A 17,873-nucleotide genomic window follows, 5' to 3' on the forward strand; every position below is an offset into this window, starting at 1 on the left:
ATCTGAAGCGCTGCAGCTGCGCGCACTGCGCTCCAGAGCGCGAGATGTGCGACCAGGCAGAGTGAAGCACGCGTTGCAGGTTGCACTCAGAGTTTGTTCTGACTTTCTATCACAGGGAGTGCACCACATAAGTTTAAGTCCTCTCATGTTTGCTGTGAATTATGGCTGAAGGCACGAGTGGAAGTGTGCACGTGTTGACAAGCTCCCATGAGTTGATTGACAGCTTAAAAAAAAAGGAGAGAAAAAAAGGCTTTGTTGAGCATCTGTGTCTGCAATAGTGACTGTCTGGCAGAGTTGGCTAATAAAATGGGACTCTGTTTATGTCAATGAGTGTAGTGGCAGAAGCCTGCACAGTGACCATTACTGAGTCAGAACAAACTAACTACACTGTAAGAGACAACATTTGTATTATATTTACTGTATTAGGCTGCACTGTGTCATTTTCTAACATTTTTGGTTAGTGGTGTGCCGCGGGATTTTTTTAATGAACAAAGTGTGCCTTGGCTCAAAAAAGGTTGAAAAACACTGGTGTACACAATAAACACACACATAATTGGTTTTCAGTGGTAGTTTTTTATAGGTCTTTTCCATTTCATGGCTGTCTCCGTTGTAGAATATGACATTTATGCCTATCTGTTCTGTATGGATACACACAGGCGCACACAAAACAACATACATGCATTCACATCCACAGGGATCCGCAATCCGAGACACAATTAAGCGCACACTCTCACGCACGTCCGAACACACTCACGTCTGGCTCGGTGGAAAGAAAGCTGTGAGGAGTCAGACCTCCTTTCGGGCAGAATCAATCCCATCCACTGTTTTTATCTGCTGCTGTGACAAACACACAAACAAAAGCTCACACATGTTCTCAACAGGGCTGAAATCAGCCGGTCATCATTGTGCCATCCCTCCCAACTTGCTGTGCCCTGAAACCAGCTCTCTCTCTCTCTCTGTCACACACACACACACACACACACACACACAGCGATACGCCACACACAACACAGGCCCCATGTGGAGATAAATGTGACCAGCAGTCCTCACCCCCAGCAGAAGAAAATCCAATTCTCTTTCACTTTTATCCCTGAGACTAATGTTACTGTCAAAGAAGACACCACCACCAGAGACCAGGCGACTCTGTTTGTGTGTGTGTCCCTTTATGTGTGTGTGTTTGCTGCAGCGAGATAGTGAATTCATTTAAGGTGATGTATTGCTGTCTTTACCTACAGTCTCACTGTAGGCCTCTGTGGTGTTGTTCCATGACAAGCTTTTGACCCTTTTCACCCCGTTCTTTCTTCATCCTTTCTGATCCAACTTTTTTTTTCCTGCACCTTTATCTTTTCAATCCTTAACCTCCTATTTACCCCAATACACTTTTACACTATACATTGGTTTATATTTATCCTCTATATATTTAACCTTTTCTTTCTTTCATGAGTCTCTGCTCCCATTCTCTTCTTCAGTTTAACCAAACGAGGTTTCAGGTTTTAATCAACCTCTTCCTAAAGCAAATAATTGATTGACCCATGTCTTGTATTATAAAAAGCAGCTATACTGTATAACAAGTTGGAATGGAAAAAAGACTGGGATTTTTGTTTGGCAAAATTTCATTGTCACATTTTGACCTGAAACAATTCCACGAGCAGACCTCTGCCTCCTCTTGTGTCGTCTTTACTTCTCCCCCAGCATCTCTGAGGTCTGATTGAGGAAATGTGACCTATTCATCACCACTGACATAGACTGTGTGTTTACAAGTCCCCTCCTCACCTCCCTGGCCCCCACAAACACACATACACACACACCATCATTTGTAACTACACCTTGTGTGTTTGTTCGCAATTGTCCAAGCTCAACTAGGGACAACTGCTGTTTTTTAAGTGTGTGTGCATCAGTGAGTGTGTGTGTGATTGCAGGTACTTTGTTAATCATTTGTAAGCCTCACCAGATGCCATGCAGGGACCATAGTGCATGCAGCCTGTCAGTCAACCGCCCCTCCATCACACACACATGCACACAAACACACACTCATTCAGGTGCAGGTGCACAACGGTCTGACCACAACCCCCTTTCCCCTTGAGGCTGATTAGTATTCATGAGATCTCAGGAGGCCCCCCAACACACACACACACACCAACACACACACACACACATTCTGGTGGATTGGTCCATTCTAATTATCTCCTGGCGTTTATGGAGAGGGCTGATTAGAAGCTGTCAGTGTGACTGATGACGACATGCCATGTTATCCCCCAGAGAGAGAAGCAGGGAGACGGAGAGGAAGGCTGGTCACAGCTGTGGACGCCACTACTTCTCTGTCCTCATCTCTTTATAGTTTGTGTCTTTTCTTACTTGTAATTCTGCTCCGACTAACAGCTGCCTTGCTGTGTCTCTCTGTAGGCAAGCCAGTGATGATCATAACGGAGTTCATGGAAAACGGATCTCTGGACACTTTCCTCAAGGTGAGTCACGGCTCAGCTGGAAGAATCACAGCTGTACTCGAGGACATGTTCTTTTGAAAATGTATAAAGACACTGCACTAAATTTGTCTTTGATCTGTCCAAGGTGGAGAATTCAATCTGTAAAACTTTACAGAAACCACCAAGGACTTCAGTTCAGGGGTTAACTTTAGTTGCCTGAACAATAAGCAGCACCATGTCAGCTGACTGTTGGTTTGGATTTGAACCAGACTGTTTAATATGTTCAGAAGCACACATGATTGCTTAACACATAAATGTGTGCAGCTGGAAACAACATGTCAGACAGTTTGCAGTATAAAAAAGGAGGAACACAGACAGTGAAGGACTACTGCCTCAGTTTCTAGAAACATTTCATCAATACAGAGTACACACATGAAGGTATCCATGATACACAGACACTGAACTTCTTTACAAACATAGAGCTGGTGTACCACATTCACTCAGTTGTGTGGCCTTTCCTACACTTTCATTACATGATGTTTGATACCGGGTCTATAAAATGCACTTAGTGTCCATTTCCCAAAGCAGAAAACAGCAACAAAATGGCAATAAAACAGAATAAGTGTATTGCTTTGTGTGCAATGTTTGCTCGGTTAGACGATACGAAAATAAACAGTCCATTTCAGATGTAATGTTACACCGTCAAAGTCTTATGGTTAAAAGCAACTGAGAAAAACACTGAAAATCTCCTCCAAAGAGATTTAAAATGATTGAATGAATCAACATTATCATGCATGGGCGGGGAAGTACAGTCAGCAGAGTATTATGATCGCAGAAAAGAGACTTGTTTTGAGTTCAAATCCATGCTGGAGTATAACAAAAGTCCATCCTGAGAGGGGTGTTTGCCAAATCTGTTAGACAACAGATTTAAAGAGGCTTTGTCAGGAGAAACATTAAGACAAGAGTTAGAACAACCCGTCACTCCATACCTCATTACATTAACTAATTTTTAAAGAATCAGTTCCTGAAGCCTGAACAAATCACAAACCTGCAGACACATGAAATGGATATGAATTTTATCAAACCTGACATAGGGTCTTGAAGCATTTCTTAAAATGTCAATTATACAGAAACAAGAATGACTCTACATTTAATGGGAGCTGCAAGCACAAAAAGAGTAGCTTCAATAATGTGAAACATGTCGAATGTGTGATTCATGACTCCTGTCTATACACACTGTGTAGCAGAAGTGACAAACGTGCAGTATTTATTTAGCTAAGCAGCCCTGAATTGGGTTTTGCACACACCCAGATGAATGGATTGTTCCAGCTCTTGTGTGCCTCACGTTGAAAGTCCCCCTGATTCATATTCAGAGTTGTTAGTCAGCCAGTAAAATCACTGCAGTGCTCCAAAGCCATTAAGCCCGTGATGATAGGCCCATCACTAAATAGACACCAATCCCATCAGCAACACTGAAGCAAAATGAAATGGAATCTGACAGATAAAAAATGGCTAAGGCATAAAGTCTTGAGAACACACACACGCGCACATACAGTACACACACACACACACGCACACGCAGTCACACAGCAACCCACACACAGACACAATACATGTATGTTGTGTGTTACGGTCGGTATGTATTGTAATAACGGTTATAAAAGGTGTCCGCAGTGGCTCAATATAATTATGGAATCATCATTTTTATGGGTTTTACAGCTCATTCGTGCTGCTGGCATCCATATGCATCTTTAATTATGTTGACAATTAATCAAGCAGCTTTCAGCTCTCAGAAATAACAAAAGCAGGCAGGCTCATCTTTAAATCTCCTTGCTGTTATGTTTATGCATTTTTCATCTTTTCCCTTTGTCTTCAGGTTTCTCCTTCTTAGTCTTGGAAGAAAAAATAAAAATTCAATAATATGCCAAAATCTGCCCCCCAAAAAAGTCATTGTCTACCTTTCTCATCTGTCTCCATCTCCTTGCTCAACCTCTATGCCCTGCATTTGTCTCGTCTCTCTCTCTCCCTGCCCTGCCCACCCTCCTTCCTCCTCCTTCCTGGCAAGGCAATGTGGTGGGCAGATTGATAGAGGAAGTCTGTAGGTTTGTTAGACAGTCCAATCAATCAGCATCTCACAAAACCACCGGCTAATTAACTTACTCCACAGCTGCCGAGGGAGAGACAGAGAAAGAACGATAGAGGAAGGGGAGTACAGGGGGGGTGCACAGATGCAGAAAGATGAGGGAAGATAGATAGATAGATGGAGACTGAATCAAAGTAATACAGAGTTCTCTCTCCCTCTTGCACTCTCTCACACCCTGAGACAGAGACTGAGGAGGGACAGAGATGGATGGAGAGAGCAAAAAGACAGAGGGAAGGAGAGATGATATAAAGGAGAGAGGGTGACTGATAACATGGATGGCTTTTTAACGGGGACCGTTGGCCCAGGGCAGAAATAATTGGCAGAGGAAGGTGAGCTGGACCGCCATCGATCAACAGGCTCCACTCTCTGCCAAAGACAGCTCAAATCTGAAATCCAGTGAGCTCTGCTTGGGCACACGGTCGGCGTTAGAGTGGGAAGTTTTGTCTGCTCTGTCAGATCCAATCCTCTGCACGTAGGGTTTCTTTTTTTGTGATCCGCTATTGATCCCTGAAAGGAGAAATCCATCTTTTGCTCGCCACCCTCCAGAGCGGGGTCAAAGCGCAGAGTTAGCAGGGGCTGGAAAGGATTCAGACATTTTGCTCAGGGACACTTCAGAAGCGTGGATTGGTGCCATGAGAGGTGCTTGAATCCTGGCTCGAACCTTCACTTCCAGCTGAGGTTGCTGAAGGACCCAACACTAATCTACATGCGCCCCCCCCGCTGCTGCTTAATGTCAGCGTTTACACAGCGCACCGTGTATTAATTCATCTTTCTCCTTGTCTCTCCGTCCAGAAACACGACGGCCAGTTCACGGTGATCCAGCTGGTCGGCATGCTGCGCGGCATCGCCTCAGGTATGAAGTACCTGTCAGACATGAGCTACGTTCACAGAGACCTGGCAGCGCGGAACATCCTGGTCAACAGCAACCTGGTGTGTAAGGTGTCGGACTTTGGCCTGAGCCGGGTTCTGGAGGACGACCCAGAGGCTGCGTACACTACGAGGGTAAGACGCACACCGTGCTTTTCACAGGCTGCACCTGTCGTTATTGAATATTATTTCCAGTTACAGTTCATCCTGTCATTATTCTTCTAGATCCAAAACAGCCTGGCACAAACTTAAACTTAAACCAGATGTGCATAAATTCATTCAGACACGCTCCCACAAGAGGATCAAAAACAGCCAGAACCAGTTCAAGAATAATCCCTACAAATAATTAGTCATATTAATCACAACATCATTTTATTTCTCCTCGCACTTCACAGTTCACGCTTCCTGTGATTATTGTGACATAACAAGTGATCAAACATGATAGTGTGTCCACTTGGGATATTAGAGACACTGCTTAGATGCACAAACCTGAGACTAGCTGCAATATCAAGGGACCCTACAGGACCTGATTAGACTAAATATAATTTGGACATTCAGTTCTGGTCAGTCAGTTCTGTAAATATGTATCCCAGCATGCATTGCACATCAACCACTGGCTATGACAAAGCCTGCAACCCAGACTGAATGATTATGGCTGTTCTGTTCTGTTTTCTATCATTAAATAAAGTTTGTTTTTTTCCCTTTTTCCAATGAGAAACCATTGAGTAATTCAAATATGCTGTCGTTTTACAAAAACGTCAAACTTCAAACATGCTCCAATGTATTTTGGAAGTGTGTGAGGACCTGTTTGTTGAATAGCACCAACCAATCATCCTCGTAGCTAGAAAGCCAGCTCCTGAGATGACCAGCTGATTGCTGTCTGTGGTCATTTCCACAAAAACAGTCTGGCTGAATTAGCTCTAATATATTTCTCTAAGGGCACCGTTATGTAATAACACCGCCTCTGTGGTGCCTGTTTTTTTTTTATTGTATAGCTCGTGCTGCACTTACATTGAAAATCAATGAACATACAGTATTAATTAATTATAATAAAGAAAATTCAGTGTATTACAAATAAATACATAACGGTGAGGACAGTAAATGCATCTGTTCACCACATCTCATGGTCAGCAACAGTCCTTGATACACAAGTCTGCTCAATCCTCACATTTATTCAATTTGCCATGTTCAAATTGATCAATCTGTCAATATCTCAATCTATCAATCTATCAATTTAACATTGTATTAGATGGTGAAATCAGTTTTAAAACTAAGCAGTTTTGGTTGAGGTTCACTGATGGCACAAACATGTGATGTTCTAGAAAGAAAATGCATACACAGGATGAGTAAAAATCCTCCCCCCTCCTTTATACATTTGCCTATATATAGTCAAATCGAAGAACTCTTTGTCAACATCACATGCTCTCACAAAGCTGTGAGAGAATGAAGAAACTCAAACGCCAGTGAGTTAAACCACTGTGGAGTAAATCATCTAAAATGCCCACAAGGAGACGGCATTATTCATATTCATAGGAAGTGTTGGGGATGTTATTTTTAATATGGCATTAGCATTGCCCTGGGAGGAGTGTATCAGCCGCTGACTGCTCTATTGCAATCACACACACACATACCGTATATACTCCGACTTATGTCAGGAGACCTAGATGGAGAGCTGGAGGCATGAAGGGGGGAGGGAAAGAGAGAGGCCGAGGCGGAGATGGGGAAGAGACAGGGAGAGAGGACTGGATATCAAATAAGACTGAGGATCTAGAGAGACTGAGAGAGAGAATAAGGGAAGACAGGGGGAAGGACTGCTCCAGTGAGAGCAGTTAAGAGAAGAAAAAAACAGAGGACGGTGTAGGGGTGGACAGGGGGGTGGTGGAAACGAAAGTACAGCGCTGAGTGACTTGGCAGCTTTGTCTTTTATTTGACTTTGACCAAGCAGAGATGGGGAATACTAGGTGGTGCAGAGGCAGCTGCCGCATGTTAAAAAGCTGAACCAAGCCCTATAGAGGTAGAGGCTGTGTGTAGACAAGAGAGCGGGAGGGCGGGGATAACTCACTGCCTATTGTGTCTATACACCAGGCTTTATTGGATCCTTTTGATCTGCACATCAACAACAAAAAAGGCAGCATGGAGGAAGACAAGGAAATTGATAGCAAAGGAAAGTCAAGTGCAAGAATAAACACGGAAGCAGAAGTTGAACTTAATCTCATCTGCTGTATTATTGATGGCAGCAGGTTTCTCTGGAGGCACCGTCTTATAATTTGCTTTGTCAGATCTGCTCTTGATTTACTACAACACTCAGGCAGAAACGTAGCAATAAAAACAACCTTTAAATATTTACACTATTCCAGACATGGTAAAATATCAGGTTCAGGATGGTATATTCAGACTGCCAAGAATGCTGACTGTGATCTAAATCATTTACAGGGAGGGAAGATCCCCATCAGATGGACGGCTCCTGAGGCTATAGCTTACAGGAAGTTCACCTCAGCCAGCGATGTGTGGAGTTATGGGATTGTCATGTGGGAGGTGATTTCATACGGAGAGCGACCCTACTGGGAGATGTCCAACCAGGACGTGAGTCAAAAACACACTCTTCATGTTTCAGCTTCACTGACCATCAGGCCTATTCTTAACTGGGAAAATAAATTTCCTGGACATTTTTATTTCCCTTTTTCTTGTATTCATTACAGCACTTTACTTCCTGCCTCTATGTCCCTGCAGGTGATCAAAGCAATAGATGAGGGTTACCGTCTTCCTGCTCCGATGGACTGTCCTGTGGTGTTGCACCAGCTCATGTTGGACTGCTGGGAGAAGGGACGCAGCGATAGGCCAAAGTTTGGACAGATTGTCACAATCCTGGACAAGCTCATCAGAAACCCAGCCAGCCTCAGAGAGCTGGCCAACAGCTCAGCATGGTCAGTGGGAGAAAGTTATAAACCAAAGCAGTGAATTCAACACTTCTACTGACACACGCATGTACTCTTGAAAAACATTGTACACCTACTTGGAAAGTATTGAAAATTAGGGAAAAGGAGGAAACGTGATTTTCTTTTTCTTTTTTTTTTAAGTATATTTTTTTGGCGTTTTTGCCTAGCACACAGTATAGATAGATGATTTTCTTTTTTTCTTATCCAAAAGCAGTAATATTTGCCAGTGAAAAGACATAAATGTAAGTTTGTGGTTTGGCATATCCATAGTCTCATATCCGGTTTAGACACCTCGTCTCCCCCAGCTGTGCTGCACACATCCATAGTATATCATTATTTTTACATTTACATTTTACACTTCAGGCATTTGGCTGATGTTCTGAACCAGACCAGCAACCCGAGTGTGCAGCACAAGATATTTCAGTCTCTTTCAGAGGATACACTCGGAGCACAAAAACACAAAATCCCATCCCAACCGAAAAGACTGCAGAAACTCAAGAGCACCACTAACAAGAGGTTATGCATTGTAGACGAGAAGAGTCTCATACAGCAGACTTATGGACTACGTCACAGCTTTAAATGAAGCACATATACCCATGCATGTATTGTATATACATAAGTGTGGGTGCTGCGGATGCAATTAACCCTGTTTGTGCCAGGTATTTACAATGTTTGAGCACGAGAACAGAGAAACACACAGATCATTTATAACAATTTACAGCCAAAGGAAGCAAGCATACAAGTCAAAGGGTTTCAAAGCATGTCCGCTTGTGAAGGAGGAGGGAGGGCGGGGGGGGGGGGGCAACGAGGGGATGAATCATTAATCAAACTTACCCACTAATGAGTAGGTTTAAAGTTTAGGGTTTATGTTTTCTTTTCTCAGTTGACTTGAGTCTGTCATGCTGCGGCTGTTGCAGAATTCAAACGATTCTGTCCAAATCCAGATCCAGCACCATAAATAAGCATTAAGTGACTCCTCAAGTGTGCAGCCGACAGTTGTTATTATTACGAATACGCCAACAATAGTCAGATTTAATAAAAGTTCCAAGGGCGAGTAACTGACTTTAACACAAGTCAGGAACTGTTATTTAGCCACTCAACAGGCCGAAACTTCATTGAGTTGTGAGTGTGCTTTGTATCCCAGCAGGGAGGAGCCGTCCACCCCAGAGTTCAATGTGAGCACAGTGGATGAGTGGTTGGAGGCCATCAAGATGGGCCAGTATAAGGAGAACTTTTCCAGTGCTGGATATGTCAGCTTGGACTCAATCCTCTACATCAGTGTCAGGTACAAATGGCCGGTGCCTCGTCCCTATAAATTGAAACACTCAAAAGGTCAAGATTGTCAGTAAAAGACGTGTTACATTACACTTGAGTGTCATTTGAAATTAAAGAAGGGGATTTACACAAGTATCTCAGACACGGAATCTCAAGCAGCTGCTTGGCCTGGCATTTGAAGGACAATGTAGATTTATTTCCTCAAAAGACACCAATAATAAATCAATGTTTTCTGTCTTTTTTCTGTCTTTTTTTCTCATAGTGAATTATCTAAGATGGGTGTGTCTCTGGCCGGCCATCAGAAGAAGATTTTGTCCAGTGCGCAGAGCCTGCAGACCCAGGGGACACACATCCAAGTATAACAGTTTCCACATAAACACACAGTGAGACAGAGCCAAAACGGATGGTCCTGTGAAGAGTTTCCCCATCTGACATTGAGTTGTAATGGATACTCTGTGCTCAGGCCTCCACTGATTTTGAGACACACTGAGATGGAGACGACATGGACGCTTGACTCCTTCACCTTCGCGCAGTTTCACCATTCTACCCATCCTTGATGGGCACTACCGGCTTTAGCACTCAAGAGTCCCAGCAACACAATCACCATTATGGAAGCAACAGAGAGACACATGTCCAACAACATGGCCACATGTAGAGCATCCCTGATCATTTCACATCATATCAGCGCAACAAAAGAGGAAAAAAAAAAAGATTTTTAACAAAAGAAATGACAAAAAACAGAATAGAATATAATTATCATCACTGTCTGTGAGGTGTACAGTTGATTTTTACTGTCATTTTGTTTGTTATGAGTTTTCACCTTGAAGAGTTTTAAAAGGGTCAGAAGATATGTATATGTGTAGATATATGTTTATATGGGCTGTGTGTCCCACAACCGTAGAGATGGACCTAACGTTTGTATTGGTGGTGAGGTTTATATCGCTCAACCTTAATAGGAGTTATTATCTAGTATGTGTATGGCCACTTCCATTGCTCTCTGTGCACAGAAAAGCAGTGAATGAGCCGAGATTCTGAATGACATGAATGTGTGGGGTGAGGGGAAACGAAAACCTGGACCTTTAGAGATAGAGAGGGATGTAGATTTTGCTAGCTCATGTAGGGTGGAAGGATGATTCATTTAAATAGTGTTTTTGACCAGGACAAGGGCTTCCCTAGTGACTGCTCTCAGACACACTTCCATAGCAACTAGTCCCGGTGCACGTTTGCTTGTCTGCTTGCACTTATGATGTAACGGGTTGCAAAGTAACAGCAGCAACAGCTTGAGGTGGCGATAGCACAGTGAACATTTTTACTCTTCCATGACTGTCTATTCCAAACAACATTGTCTATTCAGTTGCTACTGTATGATGTTGTTGGGACTAGTTCAGCCTCATAATTTGCCTTCCCATGTTTCAGGTGTGTTGAGAAATTTTCTAGTGTTTTGTGTAAAGCAAAGGTTACGATAGAGTTGACACTGTCAAGAACGTGTATCTTGTTTTTCCAGTGTTGTGCCATGTACAGTACGGTAACCTTGAAATGTTCATTGGGGCAACATACCACCATTCCTCTTCCCCTATTCTCTTTCCTTTCATCAGCTCTCATGGCTGGGTGGTTACACAAGGCCTGTCACAATAATTACAGTGTTTTGTCCAAGTAGTTTCCCTGATGAAAAGGAGCGCTGGAACGGACCCCTTTTTTCAGCAAGATGAAATATTTGCAGTGTTGATTTCAGCTGTGCCACTGAGTGAGGGCAAATTTTAGTTAAAAAGAGGATGTGGATTTGTGTGTTGTGTACTATCTCACTTTCTTGTTATCTGTCATGCCAACCTATTTCAAGCATCCCTAGTTCCAAACCAACACCCATAAGGCTAATTTACAAAACAATGTTTACAGCAAAAGGCAAATAAATTGGTTTGTTGGTTTTTCCCTGTCAGAGGGAAACAGCTGCTTATCACATTAATTACAAGGTTAGATATGATGGGACCCTCTTTGTGTGCACTGTATTAATGGCACTGAATCTGCTTTTTAGTGTATTCCCAAACCCAGTTTTAATATATGTGGTACTCTATAGGACCAACAGTGGCATAAAGTACAGTATATATGATTGTATCATAGTGTAAAATATGTACAGTGTTGATTTCCAATGTTTAGAATGTTTGTAATGAAAACGATGATGATGATGATGACTATGATGTACTTTTATTGTGAAAAAGAGATTTCTGAAGTACTCGTTCAGGGTCGGGTCGTACAGGAGAAAAAAGTGAAGGGAGGTGATTCGTTGGTCTGAACAAAGGAATGTAGCATGGCGCGAAGCTTCAGCTTTGATTGACAGGTGACAGTGACTGCAGTTTCTACCATAGCGTTAGAACGAGTAGAATGTACGTTCCTTATTGATACACTGGCTTAATTTGCATACCAAATGTAGACAGCAATTACATGCACATTTTAAAGCCTGCCTCCGCATTCAACTCAACGTAACTTTTGAAAATACTTGTTTGGGTTAGGAAGGGAGGGAAAATCAAAGAAATCCTCAAATTAAATTCCTACACAAATTGAACATTCATTTACTGTAAGACCCTCCCCCAAAACAACCATTGCCCAGTCCTAACAATTGTGCCCAGGCATGGTAGACCTATCAAGTTTTACATATTATCTTCTTGTTACAAAGTGATGCTGTTGTAAGAGTAAGGGCATTTAGAGTGTTTGGATGCTAATAACATTTTTTTCATTCTTGCAATATCTCAAACACCTGAACTGTGTTAAAAAGAAAAGAAAAGAAGTGTGTATTCGATAGATTAAACTGTGTGTTTATCTACTCTAATATAAGCTACGTTCATTAGCATGTCTGGCTAACTTACAGTAGTACTTACACAGTACTGCCAAGGTCAAGGAGCTGTAACAGGAGTTTGTGGGGTTGCAGGTTAAAGCATACGCTATACTGTATTTCACCACTTAGCTCAGGCCAGTTCTGGGTCTTTTCTATTGTGAAAAGAGAAAACCTGTTTAAATAAGTAACTCTACATGGCAATACAAGAGCAATGTCATTTCCTCATCCTCGATGTGGATCATCAATAGTTGAGGATGCTCATGTGCATGGGCCATCTTGGTCTTTTAGCACAATAACATGTTTATAGTCATCAAGTGAATATTTAAGGTTTGGTTTTACATGAAGGGATATAGCCAGACATGGTACTGTCAACCAATTTGTTGAGCTGATGACAGCTCTAGTAGCAAGCGAGCTACAGCTGTCATCTTAGATGGCAAAATTAATCTCTAGCCATCGTCTCCATCTGAAATTCAATGTTTCAAGAATGACAAAGAAAATTGATGGTAGCACAACGTTATCACAGTGAATTATATTTGTTGTGCTTGACAGGCCTGTCAACAGGGACTGGGTTGCTGGGCTTACTAAACTGTCAGTTTGGGTGGAGGCAAAGTGAGATACCAATTAAAATTTTTCGACCCAGCTCATTAGATTTTTTTTTTTTACTAGTGATAAATGATGTTGATAAATATGTTTGTATACAGAAAGCATATGGATGAATTTACATTTTAATTTACAAATCTGCTAAAAGATCTAGAGATTCTCTTTGCCAAACCATTTTGCTGTTTTGTGAAATAAGCTACAGGCAAAATAAAATTCAGTCTGAAACTGTTCATTCTACTCTTACTAACTCTATGATATCACTCTAGCGGACTACAATTGACCGCTGGCCTTTTAGATGCCTTATTTACTGAGCTATTCTTCTTTTCTGTTGCCCTGTAGAGGCGATATTAAGAGTAAAGTGTATGTACAGGTAGTATTTATCTGTGTTCTTAAGATGACCTCACATCAACACCCTGGTTTTGTAACATCTCAGAGACCCCTCCCCCCTTCAATTGTATCTTCACTTTCTACAGAGAAGAAAGTAATTTTATTCTGAAATATTACAATAAACCTTAAAGCTGCTTACCAATCAAGTTGAAGGAGAAAATGAAAATACTGTGATTATTTATCTGAATAATAACGTTTTCAGTAATTAAAACAAAATGCAAATGATGGATGTGATTGGCTTACATTTGGATATTTTTGGCTGCATAAAGTGCTAAATTCCTCATGCAAAGTCTACAGTAGGTCAGAACAAGATGAAGTCATCAGTAAATTTGTTCAGTAGGTTTGTTTAACACTCCCATTTTAAGAATACAGAAGTCATATTCACACTTTAAGTTCAAGTCTCCAAATCCCAAGTTTGTGCTTCTACTCACCCTATCAAGGTTAGTAATGTGGGTTGGTTTGCTTGACCGGAAACATGGTGTCTGTCCTCCATTTCCCACCAGGTCTGTATTGTAAATGTACATGAGTGATTCTCATTTGAGACTTTCATCTCTGTCTCTTTCTCTCCTCCTCTTTCTCTCTCTCTCTCTTTCTTTGGCCACCGTACAGTGCTTATTTGTCCCCATGCCAGTTTCCTCTGCGTTGCTTGTTGTAAAGGGTGTAGGCATTCTAATGTCTTTCATGTTGCTGTAATAAATATGCTAATATTTCTAATTTCTCACCTGAAGCCTGCAGCGTCTTTCTTTTTCACACATCCTCTTATTTTTCTCTCCCTCAGACACACGTTTGCACAGCAGGAATACACTCTTTCACTTGCTCAATTCCACAGTACAATTACACTGCGACTTACAGAATATGATGATTTAAAATTCAAAGTGCCTCAAGATTAAAGTGTTATGAAGCCCTCACTTAATTATTTTTTGCTGTGTAACAAAGCCTGAGGGTATCAAATTTTGTTTTGGTGAGTGCCTGACCAGTCTTGCAGAAAATCAGTGAATGGGAACTGGGAAATTCAGGGGTAGTTGTGTTCATCCTCAGCTCTGCCTAAATGGTAATGGTGTTGGTGAAACTCCCATCATGCCATTCTTAAATGGCAAAATATGGCCGGTCTGCAACCACATCTTCATTATCAGTGTGTGTGTGTGTGTGTGTGTTCCTTGCTGAGAGATAATTCTGTCTCAGGGGAGGGGGGAGGTCAGTGACTCCTGGCCTTGGTTAACCCCTTAATGCACTGCCCCAGTTGCTGTCAGTCTATGTTACCGCCATTACACCTCATTTAGCCCATCATATTAGGGTCTGTATTTCCCTACCACTTGCTCCCTCCACCTCCCTCCCCCTCTCTCTCTCTCACACACACACACACACACACACACACACACACACACACACACACACACACACACACTGCTACAAATCAGGTCTGTTCTCCATTTCCTCAGTATCTATCTCCTCCCTCTGCCCTCCACTTAATCTTTCTGCTGGCCTTGTGCATCCTCATTTTTTCCCCTCACCTTTCCTATCCATCCTGTGCAGACAGACAGAAAGGTTGTGGCTAGTCCTCCGACCTCGAACACCCCATTATCTCCCTCCTCTCATAGCTTTCTGACTTCCCCTGCCTCCATCCATCTACCCATCCACCCATCCATCCAAAGGTTTTCTCCACACGTAGCCCTCTCTTTGAGGTCCACTGCCTCTTTCTGTCTCACTGCGATCACCACTGGATTTTCCCTTCACTATTAAAGGCCAATCCATAACTTTGGGCTTTTGTCTCCAGGTGTCTCAACAGGGAGAATGTCATCCCGCGTATTTACTCTGGATAACATGGAAGCTACCAGGAGCCAAAGGCTTAGGCGATTGATTCATCATGCAGCTGCTATTGGCATCATGTGAAAAGGTCAGGTGTCCCTATGGAGAACACTTTAAAAGGCCATTGGTGACTGATGAGCCTGTCATGTTTCTATCACACACATGCGCAAGCACTCTCTCACTTTGTTTCAGCGGCGCCGCTCTCTCTCTGTTCCTCTGCTCTGCACTCCCTCTCTATGACACACAGACGTTCACACTCCCATGGGAATGGTAATTGGGCCCCTCTGTCATGCTGTCAGGTGTGGGTTTGAGTGTCCCCTCATGTGCAACAGCAGACATTAAAATAACACAGGAGACCAAACTGCTACCGTGACCTCGGAAGGGGTCAGCCGGGTGTGTTTGTTCAGAAATGTGTGACTGTTACCTCTGTGTGTTTGTAATGCTTGTGAGACCAAAACTGCTGCGCTCATGTAAGCGAGTGAGCAGTGTGAGCATTAAATAGGAGACGAAACGAAAGCAGATAAAATCTGAACCAGAGGAAAGATTTCATCGGTCATTGGTTAAATTTGCTGGAGTTCCTGTTTTGTCGCTCTTGAATGCGTTGCGTATGTCGTCTCTAATCAAATATGGCCAAGTTCAGACAGGCTCAGTATTCCCCAGTCTGCATACACACACACACACACACACACACACACACACACACATCGGTCCTCTTCTGTCTCATGAGGTTTTAGTTTGCTATCAAAGCGATTTCCTGTCTCAAATTTTCATCAGTAATCAAAGTTCCTGATTGAATTTGAAAAGTGAGCCTAGCTCTATAAATCACATTACATGCCTCACTCCCATCATGCCTGCTCTCATCAGCCACAGGAATGAGACGCCACCCTGGGTGCATGTCTGCGTCATGGTCTGTGTGTGTGTGCGCGCGTGTATTTGTTCTCGTGTTTATAGCGAATCTGGAAAATGGATGTTGACAGAACTGTGATTTGATCCATGCAGTTTTTTGTTGGGACAGATAGCAGCGAAAGGGTAGAAGGATGGTAAAATGGCGGTAAAGATAACACACCTGGATCTGGTTGTATGTGTAAATAATTCTTGGCATTTGTTTTAGTGTCAACTTAATACCAGATGGGTGAGGTTAATTGTAACAGCATGGCTCTAATAGTAATGTGAAATTCTTCCTTTTGTTGTTGGTATGGATGGAGTACTTCACTACCAGTTGCAGGGCCCAGGGGTCCAAGGGGCCAGATACCCAGATCAAATCCAATTTTTTTTTTCTTTATTCTTGCTTTTATTTTGCAACTGCACAGGATACTGTTGCTACAGTCACATCTCATCTAAATACAGTAAAACTATCTAACCCATTTAAATCAGTTTGACAGAATCAGAACAGGACGGCTCAGAAGTATGACCTGCAAGTCAAGCTTCTTTTGATTGTTTCCTGTAATATTTTGTATCTTTTGTATAATATCTAGTAGTGTCTAGTGTAACATCTGTTAAGAGGAAGGTCATGGACTGAATCACTGGGGGACACTTCAAAGATCTGTTTCACCTGAAAAATGACACTGAAACAGACTTTAAACTTCCATACAGATGCACGAAATCAAACAGAAACAGATTCAAAACAATACGCAAGAGATAAAGCAACTACAAAGAGGCATCAAATGACTAAAAGAAGCCACAAAGCCACTCAAAAAAAAAGATTACAGAGACACAAAACAACAACAAAGTCACAGAAATAGACAAAGGGCTTATGGTCTTTTCAAAACTAATTTTCAACATGTGCTGTTTGACTGTACTGCAAGTCAGAGGTTGTTCTGAATGGCTGCACTGGATGATGGATTAAAAAGCATATTGAGGAAAGATGCACTACCATTAAAACAAGAATACCTGTTCACATTTTTCAAGAAACTATTGATGTTATGATGTGAAGTTGTTCACATAAACTTAAATTAATTAATTAAATTAATTAATTTCACACCGCTGCTGAAAACCAAACCTGCATGATCGGAGCCTCGGACCCCATGTGAGAGCTCTCGTTTCGGTGAAAGAAAAAAAAAAGCTCATGTCTCGGTGGCACCGCGAGTCTGCGATACAAACGCACCCTGTGAGCCATAATCTCTTGTTTATGATAGATAAGACTACACAAATACACACATCGTAACACGCATATGATATTACATCGATCCACTGATTGTTCATAAAAAAGGCTTCAATGAAAACAAACGCACACGACTGGGAGGAAAATAGTAGGGATGACCCAAAAAATTCGAAGCTTCGAAGCTTCGTTCGTTGCCATGCTAATCGATCATGAAAGTCCATGATCGATTTTTTTTTGTTGTGTTCTTTTTTTCCTTTTTGACACCGGTCCCCCCCCCCCTTTTTTATTGAAAAGCAATACTTTTTTTCCCCGCACCCCTCTTAACGCCACGTGGGTGTGTTTTTTTTTTTTTTTAATAAACATTCTCCATATTCAACCTTTAACCACAAATAGTTATGTAACAAATAAAAAAGAGAGCCAGAGAAAGCACAATGCCTGGCTCCTCTCTCACCTTCACAGAGTTCTCCAGTCACAGTGTGAAGTGGGTGCTTGGCGGAAGGCTGGGTCC

At 42.2% G+C, this 17,873-nt stretch overlaps 1 protein-coding gene and 1 long non-coding RNA gene across 4 annotated transcripts in view; one reads left to right on the forward strand and one right to left on the reverse strand.

Moving 5' to 3' along the window:
- The window catches only part of epha4b (eph receptor A4b), a 90,324-nt gene extending 76,145 nt beyond the window's left edge, over window positions 1–14,179 (forward strand). The window contains exons 14-19 of one of the 3 annotated variants that reach the window (XM_085805860.1): window positions 2,404–2,465; window positions 5,359–5,568; window positions 7,867–8,016; window positions 8,164–8,357; window positions 9,514–9,654; window positions 9,907–14,179. In XM_085805860.1, the coding sequence (XP_085661986.1) occupies window positions 2,404–2,465; window positions 5,359–5,568; window positions 7,867–8,016; window positions 8,164–8,357; window positions 9,514–9,654; window positions 9,907–10,006 (857 nt within the window). In that variant the 3' untranslated portion in view covers window positions 10,007–14,179. The remainder of the gene's footprint in view (window positions 1–2,403; window positions 2,466–5,358; window positions 5,569–7,866; window positions 8,017–8,163; window positions 8,358–9,513; window positions 9,655–9,906) is intronic. The other 2 variants (XM_085805861.1, XM_085805862.1) reach the window with 2 other exon arrangements.
- Window positions 1–17,873, reverse strand: part of LOC146971329 (uncharacterized) — a 110,873-nt gene that overhangs the window by 9,629 nt on the left and 83,371 nt on the right. The window lies entirely within an intron of this gene.

Source organism: Trachurus japonicus, chromosome 17 (genome assembly GCF_045865225.1).
Source record: "Trachurus japonicus isolate A0001 chromosome 17, Traja_1.0".
Lineage (NCBI taxonomy): Eukaryota > Metazoa > Chordata > Actinopteri > Carangiformes > Carangidae > Trachurus > Trachurus japonicus.